Consider the following 20064-nt stretch of genomic DNA (forward strand, 5'->3'; position numbering starts at 1 on the left):
AAATTAATTTTAGGCCTGTTATTACAAACATATATTCATAAACTCTGTACTAAAGGCTGGAAAATTCTGCAAAAAAACCGAGAGAGAGAAAGAGAAAGAGAGAGAGGGAGAGAGAGAGGGGGGGAGAGCGAGCGAGAGAGAGACCTCCATCACACACCGCTCACTGCTCCTCTTCAGTACAAGCATTTTTCAACAGAGGAAGCGGCCACGTCACTCGGCCTCCACCAATGGCAGCGCAGCCGCTTAACTTTAGTGATAAGAGATAAACCGTAAAGGGAGAGCGGACTGAAGGAGTTTCACTCGGATCTCCTCAGTGTTCACACACAGTGTCTGTCCAGGATTGGAGTGTTTTATTTCCATCACCTGGGCAGTTCATGCGAGGCTGCGGCAGCAGCAGCAGCAGCAGCAGCAGCAGCAGCAGTACCTCCAACACCACCACCACCTCCACCTGCTCCCCGCTCTCCTCATCACACTGCTGTCAGTGAGTGCGTTGCACTGCTGGTCAGATGTTGGGGGACAAGGCTCACGGTAAGTGTGTGCATCTTCATCTACTGCTCTCTATGCTCTCTACACTGTAGTATACAGCTCTTTAAAGCATTTATATATGTAAGGCACCCGCAGATCTTTAAAAAGTCTTAAAATCAAGATAATAATGTTATTTTCTGATTTGAAATGAAACTGAATGACAGTTTTGTGAATCAACAACTCAACTACAGGCATTTTGAAGAATAATTAAAACAAATCAAATGACACAAGAATCTCGAATTATTTGCTTTATTTTAAACGATAAAAAGTAGCGCCATATCGAGTATTTTAATTTTTTACTTATAACTTAATATCATTTCTAGCCTATATGGTGTTTTGAATACTGTAGAATACAAATAATAATAAACGGTTTTATTATTTAGGAATGTTAAGAAAAAAGAAAAAAAAACGAAAAACACGGGCGCGCATTAATTGTTGTAATAGATTTGTTTTCTTTTTATGTTTTCATGCACAGCTGTTTTGTAAATCGTGCGCGCGGCATCACTTGTTCATTCTCCGCTGCGAGGGCCCGTGGAACAAGCGCGTGTAAATCTTTGATTTGCGCCGAACTGTGATCGACATCGATTCATATATAAATATGTCATGAAAAATAAAATAAACATGGGGACTTAAAGAACATGGTATTAAAAATATAAGTAAAGGTATTTAAATAGGTTTTTTTCTGCCTACGGCGCATATATACATTAGCATTGTATGTCGTGTCATATCAAATCGTCACATATCTCGTGTGTATTTCTAAAACTATTATTATTATGTTATTAAATTGTCCCCTTTCATGAATAAAGCACGCACACAGAAACATTCCTTAAGGCTGTTACAGGCAGATCCACGTAGTTAAAATAGGCTTTTGAATTTAACTTAAATTTCACATTTCTTTTAATAAACTTTTATAAATTAATGATATTGATTACCTCTTCTTTTTCTTTTTTTTTTAAATATGATCATATAGTGAAATGTAATTCACGAGTGTTATTACCATGTAATCTATGAGGCCATATTATATTTTTATACATACATTCATCCTCTGAATTTATAAAAAAAAAGAAAAACGTTTAAATGTACAGGGACAGTTTCGAATCAGGGACAGTTAAATTAGAATGACTACATACATTATTGTTGTTGTTGTAGCATTGCTATATACATATATTATAAATATTCATTCGATTTTTGTGCATATTTGCTTGTGGTTGAGCACTGAAAAAAAAACAATTTAGACATAGTCGTTCATTTGAATTATAAAACATTAAATTATTTGTATAATTTACACTAATGCCATAATACATTGCATCGCAGTAAATATAATAAAAAAAAAATCAGGAATACAATCAAATAGCGAGAAGAATAAGAAAGAAATACTTCAATCACACCCAAATTTAATAACTCACAATATATGGCATGTGATTTATGCTTTGTGTGTGTGTGTGGCGTGTGTGTTAAGGTGTGACGCTGAAGGTGATGGAATACACATATGATGAGGACCTGGAAGAACTGTGTCCTGTGTGTGGAGACAAAGTGTCTGGATACCACTACGGTCTGCTCACCTGCGAGAGCTGCAAGGTATAATGACACGTGAATTTCCACTCAACAGTCAAACACAGACAGTCCCACCCCGCTATCTACTAATGATTGTTCCAAATAGAAAAAATACAATGATTCATATTATTATAAACTCTTCTGAGCCTCTGATGTGTGACTCGTGTGTTTCCAGGGCTTCTTCAAGAGAACAGTGCAGAACAACAAGAGGTACACGTGTGCAGAAAACCAAGAGTGTAAAATAGACAAGACCCAGAGGAAGAGGTGTCCATTCTGTCGCTTCCAGAAATGCCTCAATGTCGGGATGAGGCTAGAAGGTAAACATGGCTGCATGGACCAGTACTTCAACAATTTGCCCTCATGGGTTCATTTTTTCAGAATATTACAGTGCTGTCTCAAGCCTTTATGGAGGCCCTGAGCAAAATCGCCTCTGCAACCTATGCTTGACTATTATTGATAGAAATGTAACTATAAATTCAATTAATTATAGTTTTTATTTACACCAAACCTATGTCACTCTTGTTGTTTTTTGAGCCTTTTTCTTGTTGCACGTTCATATTCAAAGTGAGGTGACATTTAATTGAAAAATGACAAATAATATAACAACCGCAGATGTTGCATTTGCTGTAAACTAATAAATCAGTTTAATGTCTTTGGTTTTTCAAACTTGGAACACATGTACACATGTGCACTAAGTGTGGAATCTATACTCTAATACCAACATGCAGTTTATATGCATAATCAGAATAATCTTTACTATCATTATACTAAGTACAATGACATTTCTTGAGCTTTCTCCTCATGTCTTCAGTCCTTATTCACAGACAACAGCACACTAGAGAATAAAAGAGCAGCTATTTTTATATTTTAATCAATATATCTACATGATTACTGTAGTAAAAAACAAAAAAAAAAGTCTCAACATTTCTTGATTTGTGGCCTTGTGCATGGCTCTCATGCTGTTTCCATACACATGGGATGGTGGGATTAATTCCCAGACAGCAATGCAGGAAAACACCTGCTTCCGTAGCAGAGAGAGGACACATTCTTGACTTACTGATAAAACCCCGGAGCCTCCCCTGTTTTAAATCAAAAGCTCTATTTAGGCTACAAGAAGGAGTGGAGTTGCGCACGCTGTGGATTCTTCTCAAGCCTTAAAAAGGCAAGCTAAAAAAATATGACTCAACAAGTGTTCAGGGATAGTTTGGATTTCGTTGGGAAAACATGTAACATTGTGACAAAATGTTGGATGTCTGGTTGTGTATGGGAAATTCATGGCGTGCAAATCTGTTCTTTACCTCTTGTCCTCTGTGTGACAGCGGTGCGAGCAGACCGCATGCGTGGGGGAAGGAATAAATTTGGCCCCATGTACAAGAGAGACAGGGCCTTGAAGCAACAGAAGAAGGCTTTGATACGATCCAACGGCTTCAAGCTGGAGAGCGCCGCTGCCCCGCCGGCCTCACCGCTGCAGGCTGACTACAGCTTCACCGGCACTCTGCACACCCTGCCCGCCATCTCCAAAAGTCTGCTCCCCTCCACCCCGAGTTCCCTCACCCCTACAGACTACGAAGCCAACCTGTATGGACCCCCCTCCCTGGGTATGGCCATGCAGTCCCATGTGCCCCTCACCACACAGTACCAGTACACAGCCTTCCCCAGCAGGGCCATTAAAGCTGAGTGTCCTGACTACACCAGCTCCCCCGAGTCCCTCACAGGATACCCCTATCCAGACATGTACCCGTCCACCTCACCGCAGCCGCCCAACCTGCCGCCGCTCGTGCTGGAGCTGCTGCGCTGTGACCCGGACGAACTCGCGGTGCAGAACAAGATTGTTGCGCACCTGCAGCAGGAGCAGGGCGGCCGGGCCCGACTGGACAAGCCCAGCACCTTCAGCCTCATGTGTCGCATGGCGGACCAGACTCTCTTCTCCATAGTGGAGTGGGCTCGCAGCTGCATCTTCTTCAAGGAGCTCAGGGTGAGTAATAGCAAGGTCTTTATCGCGCGCGCGCGCACACACACACACACAGACGGACAGACAGGGATACTCATTTATTATACTCACATCAAGAGTATAAGGCATCAGCATGTCGCCCCCGACAAATGTTCACCAAATGTAATCTCTAAATGAAAAAAAAGTAGAAAAAAAAACTATTATACTATAATATACTAAACTATAAAACGATTTATGTACTATTAGATCTTAGGAAAACGTTGCTAATGTGATATTTGTTTGATTATTATTACATACATACTATTATTATTATTATTGTTATTATAATAATAATACTACTATTACTATTATTGATATCTTCATCTAACAAACAAACTGCTGCAACTTTTCATTGGGAGTGTTCAGCCTTCTCTTTTTATATTGGATATTCATTGAAATTATTTTTTTTATTCAATGTTTTCTTTTTTAAATCTCTAATTTTCACTCTCATTTAGTAAACCTTTCATATATTCAGACAATGAGCATTTTTGATGTATCATAGTTAGCTGTAAAATAGGATTTGGCACAGTTTAAGGACATAGTGATTGCCATAGATTACAGTTTTGTGTGGGTTATGAAGACCAAGCGTAATATTTATATCTATACTCTATATAGGCTAACTCTCTCTCTCTCTCTCTCTCTCTCCATATATATATATATATATATATATATATATATATATATATATATATGTATATACATATATATGTATATACATATATATTTATTTGTCCATCTTTTATACATATTCTAAAATATCACTATATTTTTTATATTACATTGTATAAAATCCATGTCTCTGAATGTTCATGTGCCAACACAGCAACTCACTATATTCAGTAATCATTTTTTTCTTTTGCTGCACTTCACTGAAAGAAGTAATGACATGAAATGAATGAATTGAATGAATGTTGCAAAGAAAGAAATGAGAGCCTGCTGCAACGTGCTTCTTTTTCCCCGATGTCATTGCCGTCAACATCAATCCCTCTGATTTTACTCATTAATAAGTCATATTTGAATAAATGAGCTGGCTCAGAACACAAAGCTCCGGAGACCTGAACACCGCATTCAGTGTTTCTGCTTTTTGTGAATGATAATGTCATCTCCTAATGTTTTTAGGGAAAGATTCACAAATTAAAACAGAAATCTGAAATATCAGAAATAGCACAAAGCCCAAAGAGAAACAACAGAGAATAAACACGTCTTCCATTTTTTTTTAGTCACATCTTCTAATAAACAACATATGGAAACAATATAACACATTTACCCATGCAAGAATACTGAAATCATCATAAATAATAACTTACTGGATAGATTTCTGATTTTGAACATCATGTTCTGCTATTTTGAAGATATTGTGGCTCTCCCATTGATTCAAGCTTTGGCAAGGACATGTCACCTCGCTCTCCTCTCCTTTTGTCAATGCACTTTTTTCTGTTTTTCATTTGCAAGTAACGTGTTAGGGTGCTAAAAATAAATGGAATTATATAACGTTTTGAAAATGTGCTTTTTAAGATGAGCTGGCTTGTTTTCAGATCTGGGATAATAGAGCTCACAGAGTTTTCAGTGGCAGTTAAGGTGGGGGAAAAAAGGCATTTTAAATAGTTGACTCATACACTCAGTGTTCACACATCACAGAGAATACATCTGAACCTGCCCACGTTAACACACACACACACACACGTTCCTGTGCAGCATTCGTAATGAGGACACTCATAGATATAATGCATAACCCTAACCCTCTAGCACCTTAACCTTAACTTTAACCGTCACAACTAAATGCCTAACGCTTAACCTAAACCTAACCCTAACCCAGTTCTAACCCAAACCCTAAAACCAGGTCTTAACCCTCCAAAAAGTCCAGACAAAAAGTCTTAATTTTCCAAAATGTCTTCACTCCCTCTGGTTTATATGTTGTTATTGTGTTGTTGTGTTGTTGTTTCTTGGGTCCTCACAGAGATACACATAGAAAAACACAGACACAAAACATGGTCTGTTTGAAAATAAGAATGCTTGAGTTTATTATATCTATTGCTGATATGTTAAATTAACCTTCATCATTTAATTTATGTAGATTTTTGAATGAAAAATATCTAAATATAATGGACAAATACAAATATGGCATATCATCCTGAAGGTCACTGTAATACTAAGTCATTTCCTTAACACTTGGGCTCTATGAGACAAGATATGCTCTTTTTTTTGGATATCATCATATTGCGATCTGTGAAGACTTTTCCTGGTTTAAAAGGCTGTTGCACTGGTAATCATCATATTTATTATATTGAATACCTTTCTGAAGTACAATAAATATTATACATATCCATTAAAAAATACATGGGATCGGCAAAATTATATTAAACAGAAAGTCACTTAAAAAATCTTAACTAACTACCTGTGTTTTGAATTTGACCACATTTCTAGTTAATTTCATTGTTTCTAACAAATGTAAATATCCTTCATTTAACATTAAAAAGCCAAAGTAATAAAGCAGGTATTATCTGAAGTGAAAGGTAATGACAGTATTTTAAGCATGTAATACAGATATTCAACAGTAGATATTATCTGGTATATAAATATATGCCTAAAAATATCCAGACATTACATATAAGCCATCGCTCAGCCTGAGTATATTCAGCCTTTTCTAAACCACTCCTTCTCCCCAGCATCAAAGAGAAAATAGTCTATAGAGAAAATCAACAATTTTAAACAGCATAAACCAGTTGTTGATCCAATGTGTTGTCATGCACTGTGTGTATGAATGATCAGTTGACTTTGTTGCTTAATGTTATGAAAATCATTACATTTAAACAACAACAGGGGGAAGGCAAACCAATGACCTTTGGCCCCTGAACTGAAGAGTCGTCTGCTCTCACCAAAGGGCTAAAAATGACAAGTGCATTCTTTATGTGAGAACATCAGCTAGGACTCCTTAAAGGATTCATATTTTCATTAGTTACTTTTCTTCCATCGCTTTCACACAAACAAAGGCCACATTGTTGTGACAGCATGCTGTTGCATCCAGCAATAACAAGTTATCAGCCTCAGTGAAAAGGATACTTAGTTCAAAACTTTCTCTCCATTACCTATAGAGGAGAGGGGAGCGCATCTTTAATTATCTTAAAACCACACTGAAGTTAATTTATACGGCTGGGTATCGCTACCCATTTCCTGAAACAGTTTCATTCACAAGGTCTCAATTCGATTCGATTCATAATTCAATTCAATTCAATTCAATTCAATTCCGATTTGATTTCAGTTACAATACCACTCTCAGTTGGTTGGAGAATTAATACTGTTAATTATACAAAGATTCCTCACAACTGGCACTTGTGTGTTTACATTAACAACAGAACGCAAAGCTGTTACTTTAATGTACTTTTTATTTAACATGACCAGCACACTGATCATGTGACATTCAGTGCTACCTTTAGTACCGAGGTAGAACACTTCATAAATTCCATTACCTGTATTTAACAAAATACATGTCACTAAATAAACGTGAGCCGCTGTCCAGTCCCTGAGAAACAGTAGAATTCCGAAAATGGAAATAAATGACATATTAACCAGCACATACATTTACAATAAGTAACAAACAGCAACTAGTCATCATTTGCGACTATTTCACATAGATCAGCCAATCAAAAAATAGTATTTGCTGTTGCTGGGTAAAGTCTGAAAATGGGTTTCCACTGCAGCATCAGTGTTAGTCTTGCAAGATTAATGAGATTAAGATAGTTTAATATCACATTTGAATTTACTGACGGATAAACAACTCTGGTGTGGAGAAAGAGTTTCACTAACTGTAGATTCCAGTCAGAAAATGCAGTCTGATGCACAAAAAAAGCTTTATAATAGTATAATTAATATTTTTAAGATATTAAAAATATGATTCTACAGAGACTATTGCAGAGTGATTTTATTAGGTGTGGCTGAAATATGTTTTTGACTGTGTCCCCATCAGCAGCCATGTTTTCAGTGATAGCCTGCCTTTGCATCTCAGTCATACAACAATTCAAAACTCTTCACTTTAAACTGATTCTGCCACATTCCTTTTTTTTTTATTTTTTTTATTAAAACGTAGTCCAAGTTGGCAGAGAAGGTCAGATATAACATAGGCTAACTTCTCTGTTAAATTAGGATCACAATGGCCCCCTATATGTCTGATTGCTGCAAGTACCAACACAAAATCACATATGAAAGTTGAATCATGCTGTCATTGCTGTGAGCTGACACTGTGTTGTAAAGGCTATATCTGATATATGAAGTCGATTTAAAGTTTCCTCATAATGTGGCTTCAACTCAAATACAATTACAAATTGTCTGACAGAGAAACCATTAACAGCAACATTTTGTGACTTTGTCATAATGTAAACATATTTTCAGGTTCACTTCATCAATGATGTCACTGTGAGTTATTTGATTCCATTAAAAGACGAGTTTGTGTTTGTGAGAAATGGAAGTGAATAGAAATGATGGTGAAAATTAACCTTGTACCCCATAAATTATTTTGACACACAACTAAACTGAATTCCTAACCAAGTTTCGTAGGGGACATATTTTCTGAATCAAAATCCAATCCACTTGATTTATAAATCAAATTTGAAAACTACATAGATGACGGAAGTGCTGTACCGTGATAAAGCAAATTCAGATACAACTAAGACAGGAGCTGAGGAAACGCTGTCTCACCAGTCTGCAGATGAAGAAGCACTAGAGGAAATAATAGGCAGTTAGAGAATTAAAAGTATGTGGTAAATGATCTAATCAAATACACAATGCTCAAATAAATAATTAAAAGTAAAATGAATAAATAAATACATAAATAAATAAATACCCAATACATGAATGAGCTTAAATAATTGAAAATGATGTCACTTATGTATACAAAATCGACATAAAACATATGAATCATTTCTGCAAAAGAATATAATGGAATTTCTTTTTCGAGCACAGGATGTACAAACATAAAACCCCCACACTATACTGCCAACACATTCATCACAGACTGTGATCAAACTGGATGTGTAGGTTACAAAATGATTTGATTTTGCAAACTGCAGACTTTTAGAAGATTTGTTCTCCCTGAGTGCTTTCTTAGAGAGAATTTTATTTGTGAAGACAGGAAATAAATATCTAAAAACCCTCAGGGATTGAGCAATTCAAAATTTTAATTTGCATAATTATTGTATGCAAATGACACTGTATATAATAATCTCTACGATATATTTATAGCACTCGTTTATATTTATACTCATATTTATACTAAGAGCATCCCATTAATCCTTCTTGCACTTTCTGCTTGTTGCACTTCTGGTGACACGCAAACCTCATTTCCTTACCCACAACTTATTTGATTAATGACAATAAAGTTGAATCTCATCTCATCTCTCATCTCATTACTTCTTGCATCAAATATACAGAGACAAGGAAACAGACTAAGAAAGCAATTAGCATTTAGTTTTAAAGTTTTACACGTTTTATACACCTGATGTTTCTGTATTTCTGCTGCCAGCTGCAATTTTACCTACAGTGGATGGCTAACATGCACAGTGAGAACAAAGCTGAGCATATTTTTGCCAAGAAAGCCTCCCTGCTGAAAGAGCCTTTTCCCTGGGCTGGATTATGACATTCCATGCAGACGATAACGGGGGAATGTCAATTCTTTCTCTCCACTGCAGCTCTGCACTGAGCTTGTCTACATTGTTATTAAATAGTGTGCAGAATGGAAGCTATTGATTGCTGCAGTCTCTCCCAGAGGTGGCCCTTTGTCGTGCCTCATGTTTGACCTTCCATTCATCTGCTGGATGTGTAAGCTGTTGGCACACAACAGACATCATAAATGTGCTGCTACTAGAGACAGCTCAGTGGATACCGTCATTAAATCTTCAAGTAGCATGTCCAAGAAGATTGTGAAGAGTTCCACTCAAATTAAATGGAACATATTCACTCAGCGCCATGAAACAGAGATGCACGATCTGAGACACATTTGAAGAAACAGTTTTCAAAAGAATGCACTTTTAATACACTTGGAAATTACGCAATGTTTTTTTTTTCCAAATATTTTTATTGAAAAAGATACCGTATTATACTTCAAAGAATCAAAGAACTACAATTACCTTTTCCTTTTTTTAAAAAAACATATGCATATGGACACAGTCACATATACACATCCAAAAATGAAAATAACAAAAAAACAAAAACACTGAACACTGACAAGCATGTAAGAGAAAATAACTAAATTAAAATACAGAATACAGTATAACAAACAATGAACAACCCTCCACCCACGCCCCACCCCAGCTCAACACGACCAACACACATATTAATAGTAATTTAAGCAATATGAAAGGTACAACAATAACAGGCACACATTCATTCGGGTAGTACCTCTAAATTAGTGAAATAAGAAATAAAAGGTTGCCATGGAAAAATTTGACTGTACATTCCCCATCGTAAATTTAATTTTCTCAAGTTTTTAAAAAAAAAAAAACATGATGTCTTTCAGCCACCGAGCGATAGAAGGATATTTAGCAGACTTCTAATGCAACAATAAGGAATGTCTGGCTAGTAAGGATGTGAAAGCTATTATGTCCTTTTGTGTAGAGTTAAGTGCAAGTGAGGGGTCAGGAATCCCAAATATAGCAATCAAAGGACAAGGTTGGAATGTACCCCAAGAACAGTGGACATAGTTGTAAAATAATCCGCCCAGAAACCTTCCAGATTAGGAGAAAGAAAAATCAGGTGGTTAAAATGACAAGGAGAACCGTGGCATTCACCACATTTAGCTTCCACTTCCGGATACAGTTTAGATATTCTAGACTTAGAGAAATGCACCCTAAATAAGACCTTAAATTAGATAAGTCCAAGACGAGCACAAGAGGTGGTAGATTGTATCCTCGCTATGGCCTGTTCCCAGGACCTCTCCCGTATTTGTATTCCCAGTTCCTCTTCCCATGTACACTTAAGTTTAGCATTTGAGTGGTTGCCAAAACCCAAGATAATATTGTACAACTTTGAAATTATTGCTCTTTGATGAGGGACAAATGATAGCATGGTTTCTCATCGCTGTTCTGGAGGTAAAGAGGGGAAATTAGGGAAACAGGTGAGTAACAGGGAGGGCATAGCGAGATGACAAATTGGAAAAACTATCAAAAACACCATCTACATACAAATGGTTGAATTGTGTAATACCGTTACACAGAAAATGTCAAGTCCGAAAGTGATGGAGGAAACAAATGGTTGTTATTTAAAGAACCCAAGGAAGATGCAGCTACAAATTTAAAATGCCATAAAATTGATACCAGATCTTGAGTGTGTTAAGAACCACCTGATTATCAGTATATAGAGAGGGTTTTGTAGGTAAAGAGGAATAAAGTAGAGCAGGAATAGAAGATCCTCTATGGGATGATAGTTCCAAATTACACCAAGAGGATTCAGGAGATGTTAACCAGTAGCAGAGTTTATGGATGTGAGCAGCCTAATAGTAAGAAGTTAGTTAGAAAATTAGGTAATGCAAGTCCTCCACTAAGTCTGCATCTCTGCCGTAAAGTTTTACGAATCCTAGGATATTTCCCACCCCAAATAAAAGAACAAATTATCTTGTCCAATGAGTCAAAAAATATTTTGGCAGAAAAAGAGGAATTGACTGGAATAAAAATTTTAATTTTGGTAAAATATTAATTTTAACAACATTAATTTAGCCAATTAATGAAAGGGGGAGGTTACTCCATCTCTGAATATCGGACGTAATCTTTGAGATAAGGGGAGTGAAATTAGCAGATGCAAGGGTAGGTAAAGAACAAGTCACGTTAATACTTAAGTATTTAAACCCTGATGGACAAAATTGAAAAGGTAAATCTGAATGTTGATGATGACAAGCTGCAGTATTAATGGGAAAACACTCACTTTTCCCCAAATTTAATTTATAACCTGAAAAGGTGCTGAAGTTCTCCAGAATACCTAAAACAGCAGGGATAGAACGTGTAGGATTAGTTATATAAAATAACAAATCATCCGCATATAATGCTAATTTATATTCAATTCCATTATGGGTGATTCCTTTGAATAAGGGGGAAGACCTTAATGTAATAGACAGAGGCTCTATAGCGATGGCAAAGAGCAAAGGTGACAAAGGACAACCTTGGCGACTTCCACGTTCAAGGGCAAAATAATCAGAATAAACATCGTTAGTATGGACACTGGCTTTAGGGGACTGATAAAGAAGGCAAATCCAAGAAATACATTTATCACCTAATCCAAATTTCAATTTTCACTGCAAACAACCCGTCAGGGCCTGGGGATTTGCTAGACTGCATAGCTTTAATTGCATTTACAACTTCTTCAAGGAAGAGTGGGGAGTCCAGTTGTCCGGCAGTATTAGTATCAATGACAGGATTCGAAAGGTTCTGAAGAAATGTGTTCATTTTAGTGTTAAATTACTCAATTTTAATTAATGACTAAATTACTCGAAATGTTCACAAAATCAGCAAGAGATCATATTCACATGGCCACACTGAATCCATTACATTTAATCTTTTCTAGGGACTTACACACACACACATTTACATCACACACTTTGTAGAAAGAACACTCATAATAGACAATATGAATTCCCGAGCCCCTTACCTTTACATCCATAACTATCACAAATAAACCTTAACCTAAATCTATTTCTAACCCTAACCCTCGAGTCATAACCTTCAACATGCCTTTTAACGGATGACAGAATGTGAGGACCAGCTAAAATGTCCTCACTCCCTATGGCTTATAAGTGTTTTGGTACTCAGTAACAGGCCAGCTGACAGTCTGTGGCATTCTCAGTCTATTAAGAAATAAATTAATATTTACCATTTACTCTATTCTGTTTCCTCCTCCACTCTGCTCCTTTGTGTTTTAGATTTTTGATTTTTCCTCCTTCCTTCTCTCATAAGGCCTTTTTTGATCTGCTATATATTATCCAGTCTCTATCGATTTTGTCCCATCCATTTTGGGAATATGTCAAATACATGGGTAAATTTGGCCTCTGCATCTGCTCTGAGAAATGTGTTTGTTTTGCCATCACACTTACGAGGTTCACTCTATCAGTGTCTGTCATTTTAGTTGGCCATAATCCCGAATCACTGAAATTAAGTGTCTTTGATCCATCCTCTGGGCTGTAAAATATTTGTTTCAAAATCAGAATCAGAAATCTTTAATCTCATTGTATGAGCACATTAACCAAATTAAAGGCAGTCACTCTCGAGGTATTCATAAAAACAAGCAACACACAACCTCTGTGTCTCATAGCCTAATTCAATAAAATGATGTATCAAAGAAACCAGATGTTTTTGCCTCCAAGTCATTTAAAAAACTTTTAAAGTGTCCAGTGAGACCACATCTTTCATTTTTGGAGACAGTTTTTTCGGAAGTGGGAGCATAACAGGTTTGTTGAAGAGGTGCAACACACGTCTTTGTTTGCCTATACAGTAGCACATGTGTCAAATTCAAGGGCCCGTGGTCCACATCCGGGCCGCAATGCAAGTGCATTCGGCCCACGAGATAATATGTTGTCTGTCCTCCTCCTCCACTGACTCGCTTATCAAGTTACCTCGCCCGTTAAAGAATTAAACATAAGAAATGTGGACTTTGAAAACATAGAGCCGGAACCAGAGGGTTATAAGTAGGCTCAGCCCCTGATTTATTTTTCTGCTCTTGTAGCTTTGTACATCGAGTTAAAATCATTGAGTACAGCAAATTATTGGCCTAGATACATGTGACTAGTGTTCTACTTAAATACAGCAGAGGACAAGCTTGATTTGTTCTGAATTATATATTATTTGACCTCATTTGGCCCTTGACTTGGACACAGTTTTTAATTCCGGCCCCCTCTGACATTGTTTGACAACCCTGGCCAAAAGCAAGTCTATACGTTTCCCACTGATCCCATGTGGTGAGTTTTAGTGTCAGGATGTTTTCAGCAGTTCACAGTGACCGACTGCAGCTGTTTCATGTGCTGTTTAACAACATCTACTGCTGCTTGACACTGTTGTGTCTGCATTAACATGATCATCCCTCTGACAACACTATAAACACAGACACCACTTCATATAAAACATGTAAAACTGTCAATTATCCAAATGAGGAAGCATGCTGAGTGTATAAATGGATTAAAATGGCTTTTCCTGGCTCTAATGAAGTCAGTGTTTTTAGGTCTGCAAAGGTATTATCATGATCAAATGTAACTTCTTTGTACGTCTTTAAGCAAATATTCATACCAAATCAGAATACTTTATTATTCCCCATGGAGAAATTGTGTGCGTTACATGTGCTCCTTCTGAATTAAAATGACACTTATGAATGAATGAATGAAGAACAGAAGGAATAAGATTAAGAAAACACATTAGCAGCAGATAAAACAGGAAATATAAACATGACATACTGTAGGTATTAAGTGACATTTACGTTGACAATAAATATACAGTAACTGAATAATAAATAGATTGTGTGAATATAAAGTATGTTGCAGGATAAGTAGTTGTTGAACATTTTATTCAAATCAACTCAGTGGAATTTATAATCCCGATGGCAAAATACCAGTGCCAACAACCCTAACCCTAACCCAGTGCAACAACAAGACTAAAATTAAAAATTGCTTATTTTGTCCAACTAAACGTTTTCTCAAAAATCATGGAAAAGTACAAAGAATAATTTGGGGCAGTGATATACACTGTATACATATACACTGACCACTACAATCTAACCCTTACTTTTTTCCTCTGTGCTCTAGCCATTCCACGTTTGCAACAACAGCAGACATGTTGAATGAACATGCCCCTTCCTTCCTTCCTCCTCCAGTGCTGTCAACAGCTGCTGTTTCATCTCTGAAGCAGGAAAATGATGCCTGCTTTTTTAATCCCACTGATCTGTAAGTCACAGCTGTGAGATACAATGTGGCTCTCGTGGGTAAATCATTACCACGACGTGTAGTATATAACCTGACACTGTGTGACACTTGGTCAACCCACTTCCATATACTCTGCTAATGACACAGACGGGCAGGAACAGTGAGGTCTAAAATTCTCTGGCAGCAGCTGAGTGTCCGACTCCTGCTGAAGAGGAAGTGAAGGAGGTCGCTGAGACCTCTTACTCCATACCCCTTCCTTTATCACTGCAAATCCAAACCCTACCAAGTCTCTCTCACTGTGTATGTGTCTTTGTGTGGTCACCAACACTGGAACACTCTCCTCATGCACTGATATATAGTTTCATTCAGACGCACAGTAATTCTGTCAGCTCCGTGTCAGACAAATGCGTTTGTGCCTATTAGCACCTGCGGAAAGAAAATTACTGATGGCTGCATGTCCTTCGGTTCACTGTGCGGACAATATTACACCCCCACCCCACCCCCATCCAGAGCAGAGCAGATGGGGGGGCATTATTGGGAGAGGTGAACAGGTCCCAGACGATGCTCATAAATACACAACATAGGACAGGACACACACACATGTGGGAAACACACACACACACACACAGACATAAACATACCTCCAAGCATCACTTCATTTGTCTCCTCTCTTCTTATCTTACAATAGTTTGAGAGTAGGGCGGCTTTGTGAGGCAAGACAGTTTTATTTATAAAACGTTTCTCATACATGGAGATAGATTCAAGCAAATATATTTAAAAGATACAAAGATAAAATAATACAAATAAAACAGATACAATTATATAATGGAAAAGATAAAACATCGTATGACCAAACACAAAAACAGGTTAAGAAAATGCATTGACAATTGTAAAATGATTAAAGTGAGCAGACTTATAGAACATAACACAAGAGATAATAGAAGCTGATGGAGACAGTGAGAGAGGAATAATCACAATTATTAACTGCTCTGAAAAAACATTGTCTTTCAGTGTTAAACCCTAACCCTCAACAAAACGAGGAGGGGGACATGTACGTGTATGTGAGTATGACTTTAAGATGAATCTGTTTTCACTTGTGTTCTCTCTCTGTGAAGGTCGGCGATCAAATGAAACTACTTCATAATTGCTGGTCAGAACTTCTGGTCCTGGATCACATTTTCAGACAAGTGCAGCATGGAAAGGAAGACAGTATCCTGTTGGTGACCGGCCAGGAGGTAACAACGCTCCATCAATACAGACACACACACACACACACACACACACACACACACACACACACATTTATAGCAGTACTAATATGTTCATACTCAGTGATTTGTGTTTGCGGACAAACTCTCAAGAGAATGAACATGTGTTGCTTTCTTCTTCTTTTTCTTTTGGCTTCTCCCTTTAGGGTTTGCCAAAGCAGATCATCTGCCTCCATCTTGTCCTCTCCCTTGTGTCCTCTTCTGTTACAACTCTCCTCATGTTGACCATGATGAGAGAGCAAATTATCTTATTTGGAATAAATCTGCCTCCTGCTGACTTTGCTCGGCCTATTTACACCTAATGGTGTTACTTTGAGAACTCAATATTTTCTCAGGTGGTACTTGGTATAAAAAGTTTGTTTATACAATATTAAGCTATGTCTTTCTGTTGATGCTATTGCTATTTTGAGCTTTTGTGTGTGTAAAATGTCCTTTTATTATTGCAAACCAATTTTGAGGACAAATTATTGGGGACAATTGATATTGGATTTCTGCTGATATTCAATATATTAGCCGTACAGCTGTCAAGTCAGTCTCTTCTGCAGTGGTAGTAGTCAAGTCTGTAGTGAAATTAACACAATATTTTTCATTCTTATATCTTAGCAGACAGATTTTCTTCATTGTGCAAAAAAAAATAAACATGAAAAAAACAAAAAAACAAAAAACAAAACAACAGATAGAGAAGGATGCAGCCACAAAAGCTTATTCAACCTACCAACATTACCAAAAACACAGAAGGGAGGAATTCACAACAACAATCTTCAAGTTTACAAACTGGGACGGAATTTCACGGAAGTGCTTCACGTGAGAGGGTTCACACCCAAGTCTTGTAAACACAGTAAAAAAAAAGTTAATGATAAATAACCGCGAGTCTGTGTTTTGCAGGTCGAGCTGTCATCCATCTTGTCCCAAGCCGAGGCGACTCTGTCGAGTCTGGTACAGAGAGGTCAGGAGCTGGTGACGAGGTTGCGGGCTCTGCAGGTTGACCGCAGGGAGATAGCGTGTCTAAAATTCCTCCTCCTCTTCAACCCTAGTGAGTTCACCTTAAGTTTACTCTCCACAGAAATACCGCCATCTTGTATCAAACATATCACAGGGTCAGTCAGGCTAAAACATTCAAATAAGGAAAACATAATTAATATTTCATATACAGCCTCTGTAATATTTTAAGTAAGACTGATCTATCCTTGACTGACCAATTAAAAACAAAATATGCTTTGAAAGGCGTGGGGCCTCTACATGTATGGGATGCTAAAAACCCATCAAGTCTGTGGTGCCGCTGCATGCGGGGGCATATTGATGCTGTCTTTTGGAAACATTTGAATAGCGACAGTGACATTTTAATGAAAAAAAATGTCACAGTTGCAGATTATCCGCAGTGGCAATTTATCTATAAGGTTACAAGCATTTTTCAAACTGGCCCTTTTTCACTCCAATAAATTCACTTAATTAAATTTCTAGGGTTGACAAAAGCCAATATTAACAAAGACATCCTCCTCCATTGTCCACTAATGGCATTCAAAGGAAGCGTAATGGATGGCTCTGTCACTCGATGGTGCGACCAACATTCATGTAGCGGCTTGTGCAGATGGAGAGAGCATAGATGTAGCTTGCCCAGATTCCCAGAAGTGTTTGCTGTTTAGTGCTGGCAGAGCAGGGAACAAAGAGCTTTTGAATTGTGAGAGCACTTGTCATAGGCAGAAAATATTTGCTGTCTTTGCTGGCAGCTTCTTTGCTCGCACTCTCCCTCTCCCTCAACCTCATCTTTAGAGTCAGGTTTGTTGGGGGGTAATTTAATTGCCCTTAAGCAGTTTGAAAAGATGATTCAGAACATTGATTCAAAACATTTAATTACTGTCTGAATGGATTCGCCAAGATGGGCTCAGCTGATGCTGAATGCCGGTCCATCCGAGGGCTTGCCTATTGTCTCACACATGCACACAAACACTCAGCCTCCCACACACCACAGAAGCATAGATACAACATACAGTATGTAGCTGGCATTTAGAACATTACTGAATGCAACTGTCAAACTGATTTCTTTCTTCTGTCTCATATATTTGCACATAGACCTTTTCTAAACATGTAATACTAGAACAAACCGTCTCTGAGAGAAATTGAATACTGAATATTTGCTCTGAACGGCCTGAGTGCAACTATATTGTCTGCTTGACCCCATTCTGACATTAAGCCTAACTAGTTTCCATTCAGAGGTACAACCAGACAAATCTACAAAAACAAACTGATCTTAACTCAAGGTTAGATCCAACTGTGGAGATTTCAATAGCTACTTATGCTCCGATATGATACTCAGTATCAGTATTGGTCAAATAATGGTCAAAACCACTGAATCGGATATCAGAAAAAGGAAAATGCTATTCCAAAAACCCTAAATGCATCACAAAGCACAGTCTATAAAAATGTTTATTTCTACTTTATGGAAACAGAACATTTGCTAAGCTTTAAGTTTTTCAAATGGCCAGGGAGGAACCAGGACACTCTAAAACTCACATATTAAATTAAATTGACCTTTTTGACAAACCAATCTAATATTTCAAGGAGCTGCCATGTGTAATTTTAGCTATGGGTTTCTTTTGATATTATTCTGCCTGTATTTGGTGTATGTCAACAGAAACAATGTAACTTTATTGCATGTGTGTGTGTGTGTAGATGTGAAGCTGCTGGAGAACCAGGCGTTCGTAGAGGGCGTCCAGGAGCAGGTGAACGGGGCTCTGCTGGAGTACACCCTGTCCAGCTACCCTCAGTTTCAAGAGAAGTTCAGCCAGCTGGTGGTGAGGCTGCCTGAGCTGCGCTCCCTCAGCACGCAGGCCGAGGACTATCTGTGCTACATGCACCTGAGTGGAGAGGTGCCCTGCAACAACCTGCTCATTGAGATGCTGCATGCCAAACGAGCATGCGTGTGAGAGAGGGACATGCTGTGCAGGATGTCAAGCCCACCCACCATCATGACGTGTTGTTTGTCTAGGTGAGACTGAGTTGGTGAGGGAAAGTTTGACTGAGATATGGTAAAAAATCTAAATGGTTGACAATGGGTTATCTTTGTTTGAATTGGAGAGGAAGAAATATTCTTTTGAGTTTTTTTTTGATATTTTATGTCCCACAGAACTGTCCTGTAAACCCAGCATCCTGCATTATGTGTTGCCATTGTACATTTCTACTAACCACACATTCATTTGAGCTCATGTCTCTCATTTACATGTCTACAGATGTACATACAGTATCAGTGTTTTCATAGAGAGTGAGAGTGTTTCCCAAACTTTCTCTATGGGGACCCACTTTTTACAGATGCCAATCATAACACAATATAAATCATGATATGAGCAGACATGTGCATCAGCCTAATAGCATAACATCAGCCTGAATATCATAATGAATCAGTAAACAAAGCGATCTTTGGTAAATACATTAAAACATATTTTTATGTGTGTTATTAAAAGCATATAGACCAAAATATTAGGAGATTGGGAACATTCTGCAAATTTATTTGGAGACCCCCCAAAAAATCTCCTGCAACCCATGTTTGAGTTCCAACCCACTCTTTGGGAATCACTGGGATACGAGCATACCAGTCCCTTCAGTGCTCAAACTCGCGGTCCCCAAATTGATTTCATGTGGTCCGCCACTCAATATCAAGTTATAATGGCTGAGTTTCTTATTTAAAGAGGAATTCTTCATCATAAATATATTTTTTATCGTGAACCATGTAGTTCCAAATCAAAACAAGTTATTTAATTGTGGAATTCTGTGGAATATTGTCATGATATCATTATTGAGATTGGGATATGGAATACTGGGATATCATTTTAAGTTCATATCACTCA

The 20064-nt window shown here is 37.6% G+C and overlaps 1 protein-coding gene across 1 annotated transcript; it reads left to right on the forward strand.

Annotated features, from left to right (window-relative positions):
• The first annotated feature begins 208 nt into the window (after positions 1-208).
• LOC122769525 (nuclear receptor subfamily 5 group A member 2-like) lies at positions 209-19502 on the forward strand. The gene is made up of 7 exons (XM_044026088.1): positions 209-528; positions 1985-2103; positions 2255-2396; positions 3399-4054; positions 16070-16189; positions 17108-17255; positions 18893-19502. The coding sequence occupies exons 1-7, from the start codon at positions 507-509 to the stop codon at positions 19144-19146; spliced, it is 1461 nt and encodes a 486-aa protein (XP_043882023.1). The 5' UTR covers positions 209-506; the 3' UTR covers positions 19147-19502.
• The last annotated feature ends 562 nt before the right edge of the window (positions 19503-20064 follow it).

The sequence above is a fragment of the Solea senegalensis genome, linkage group LG5 (genome assembly GCF_019176455.1).
Source record: "Solea senegalensis isolate Sse05_10M linkage group LG5, IFAPA_SoseM_1, whole genome shotgun sequence".
Taxonomy (NCBI): Eukaryota; Metazoa; Chordata; class Actinopteri; order Pleuronectiformes; family Soleidae; genus Solea; species Solea senegalensis.

What these genes read in the sequence shown, in the direction of transcription:
- LOC122769525 (XM_044026088.1), top strand. Translation starts at nt 507, where the DNA reads ATGTTGGGGGACAAGGCTCACG. An exon ending in TCACCTGCGAGAGCTGCAAG is followed by an intron (nt 2,104 to 2,254) that starts GTATAATGACAC and finishes GTGTGTTTCCAG; the next exon opens with GGCTTCTTCAAGAGAACAGT. An exon ending in CCTCCTCCTCTTCAACCCTA is followed by an intron (nt 17,256 to 18,892) that starts GTGAGTTCACCT and finishes GTGTGTGTGTAG; the next exon opens with ATGTGAAGCTGCTGGAGAAC.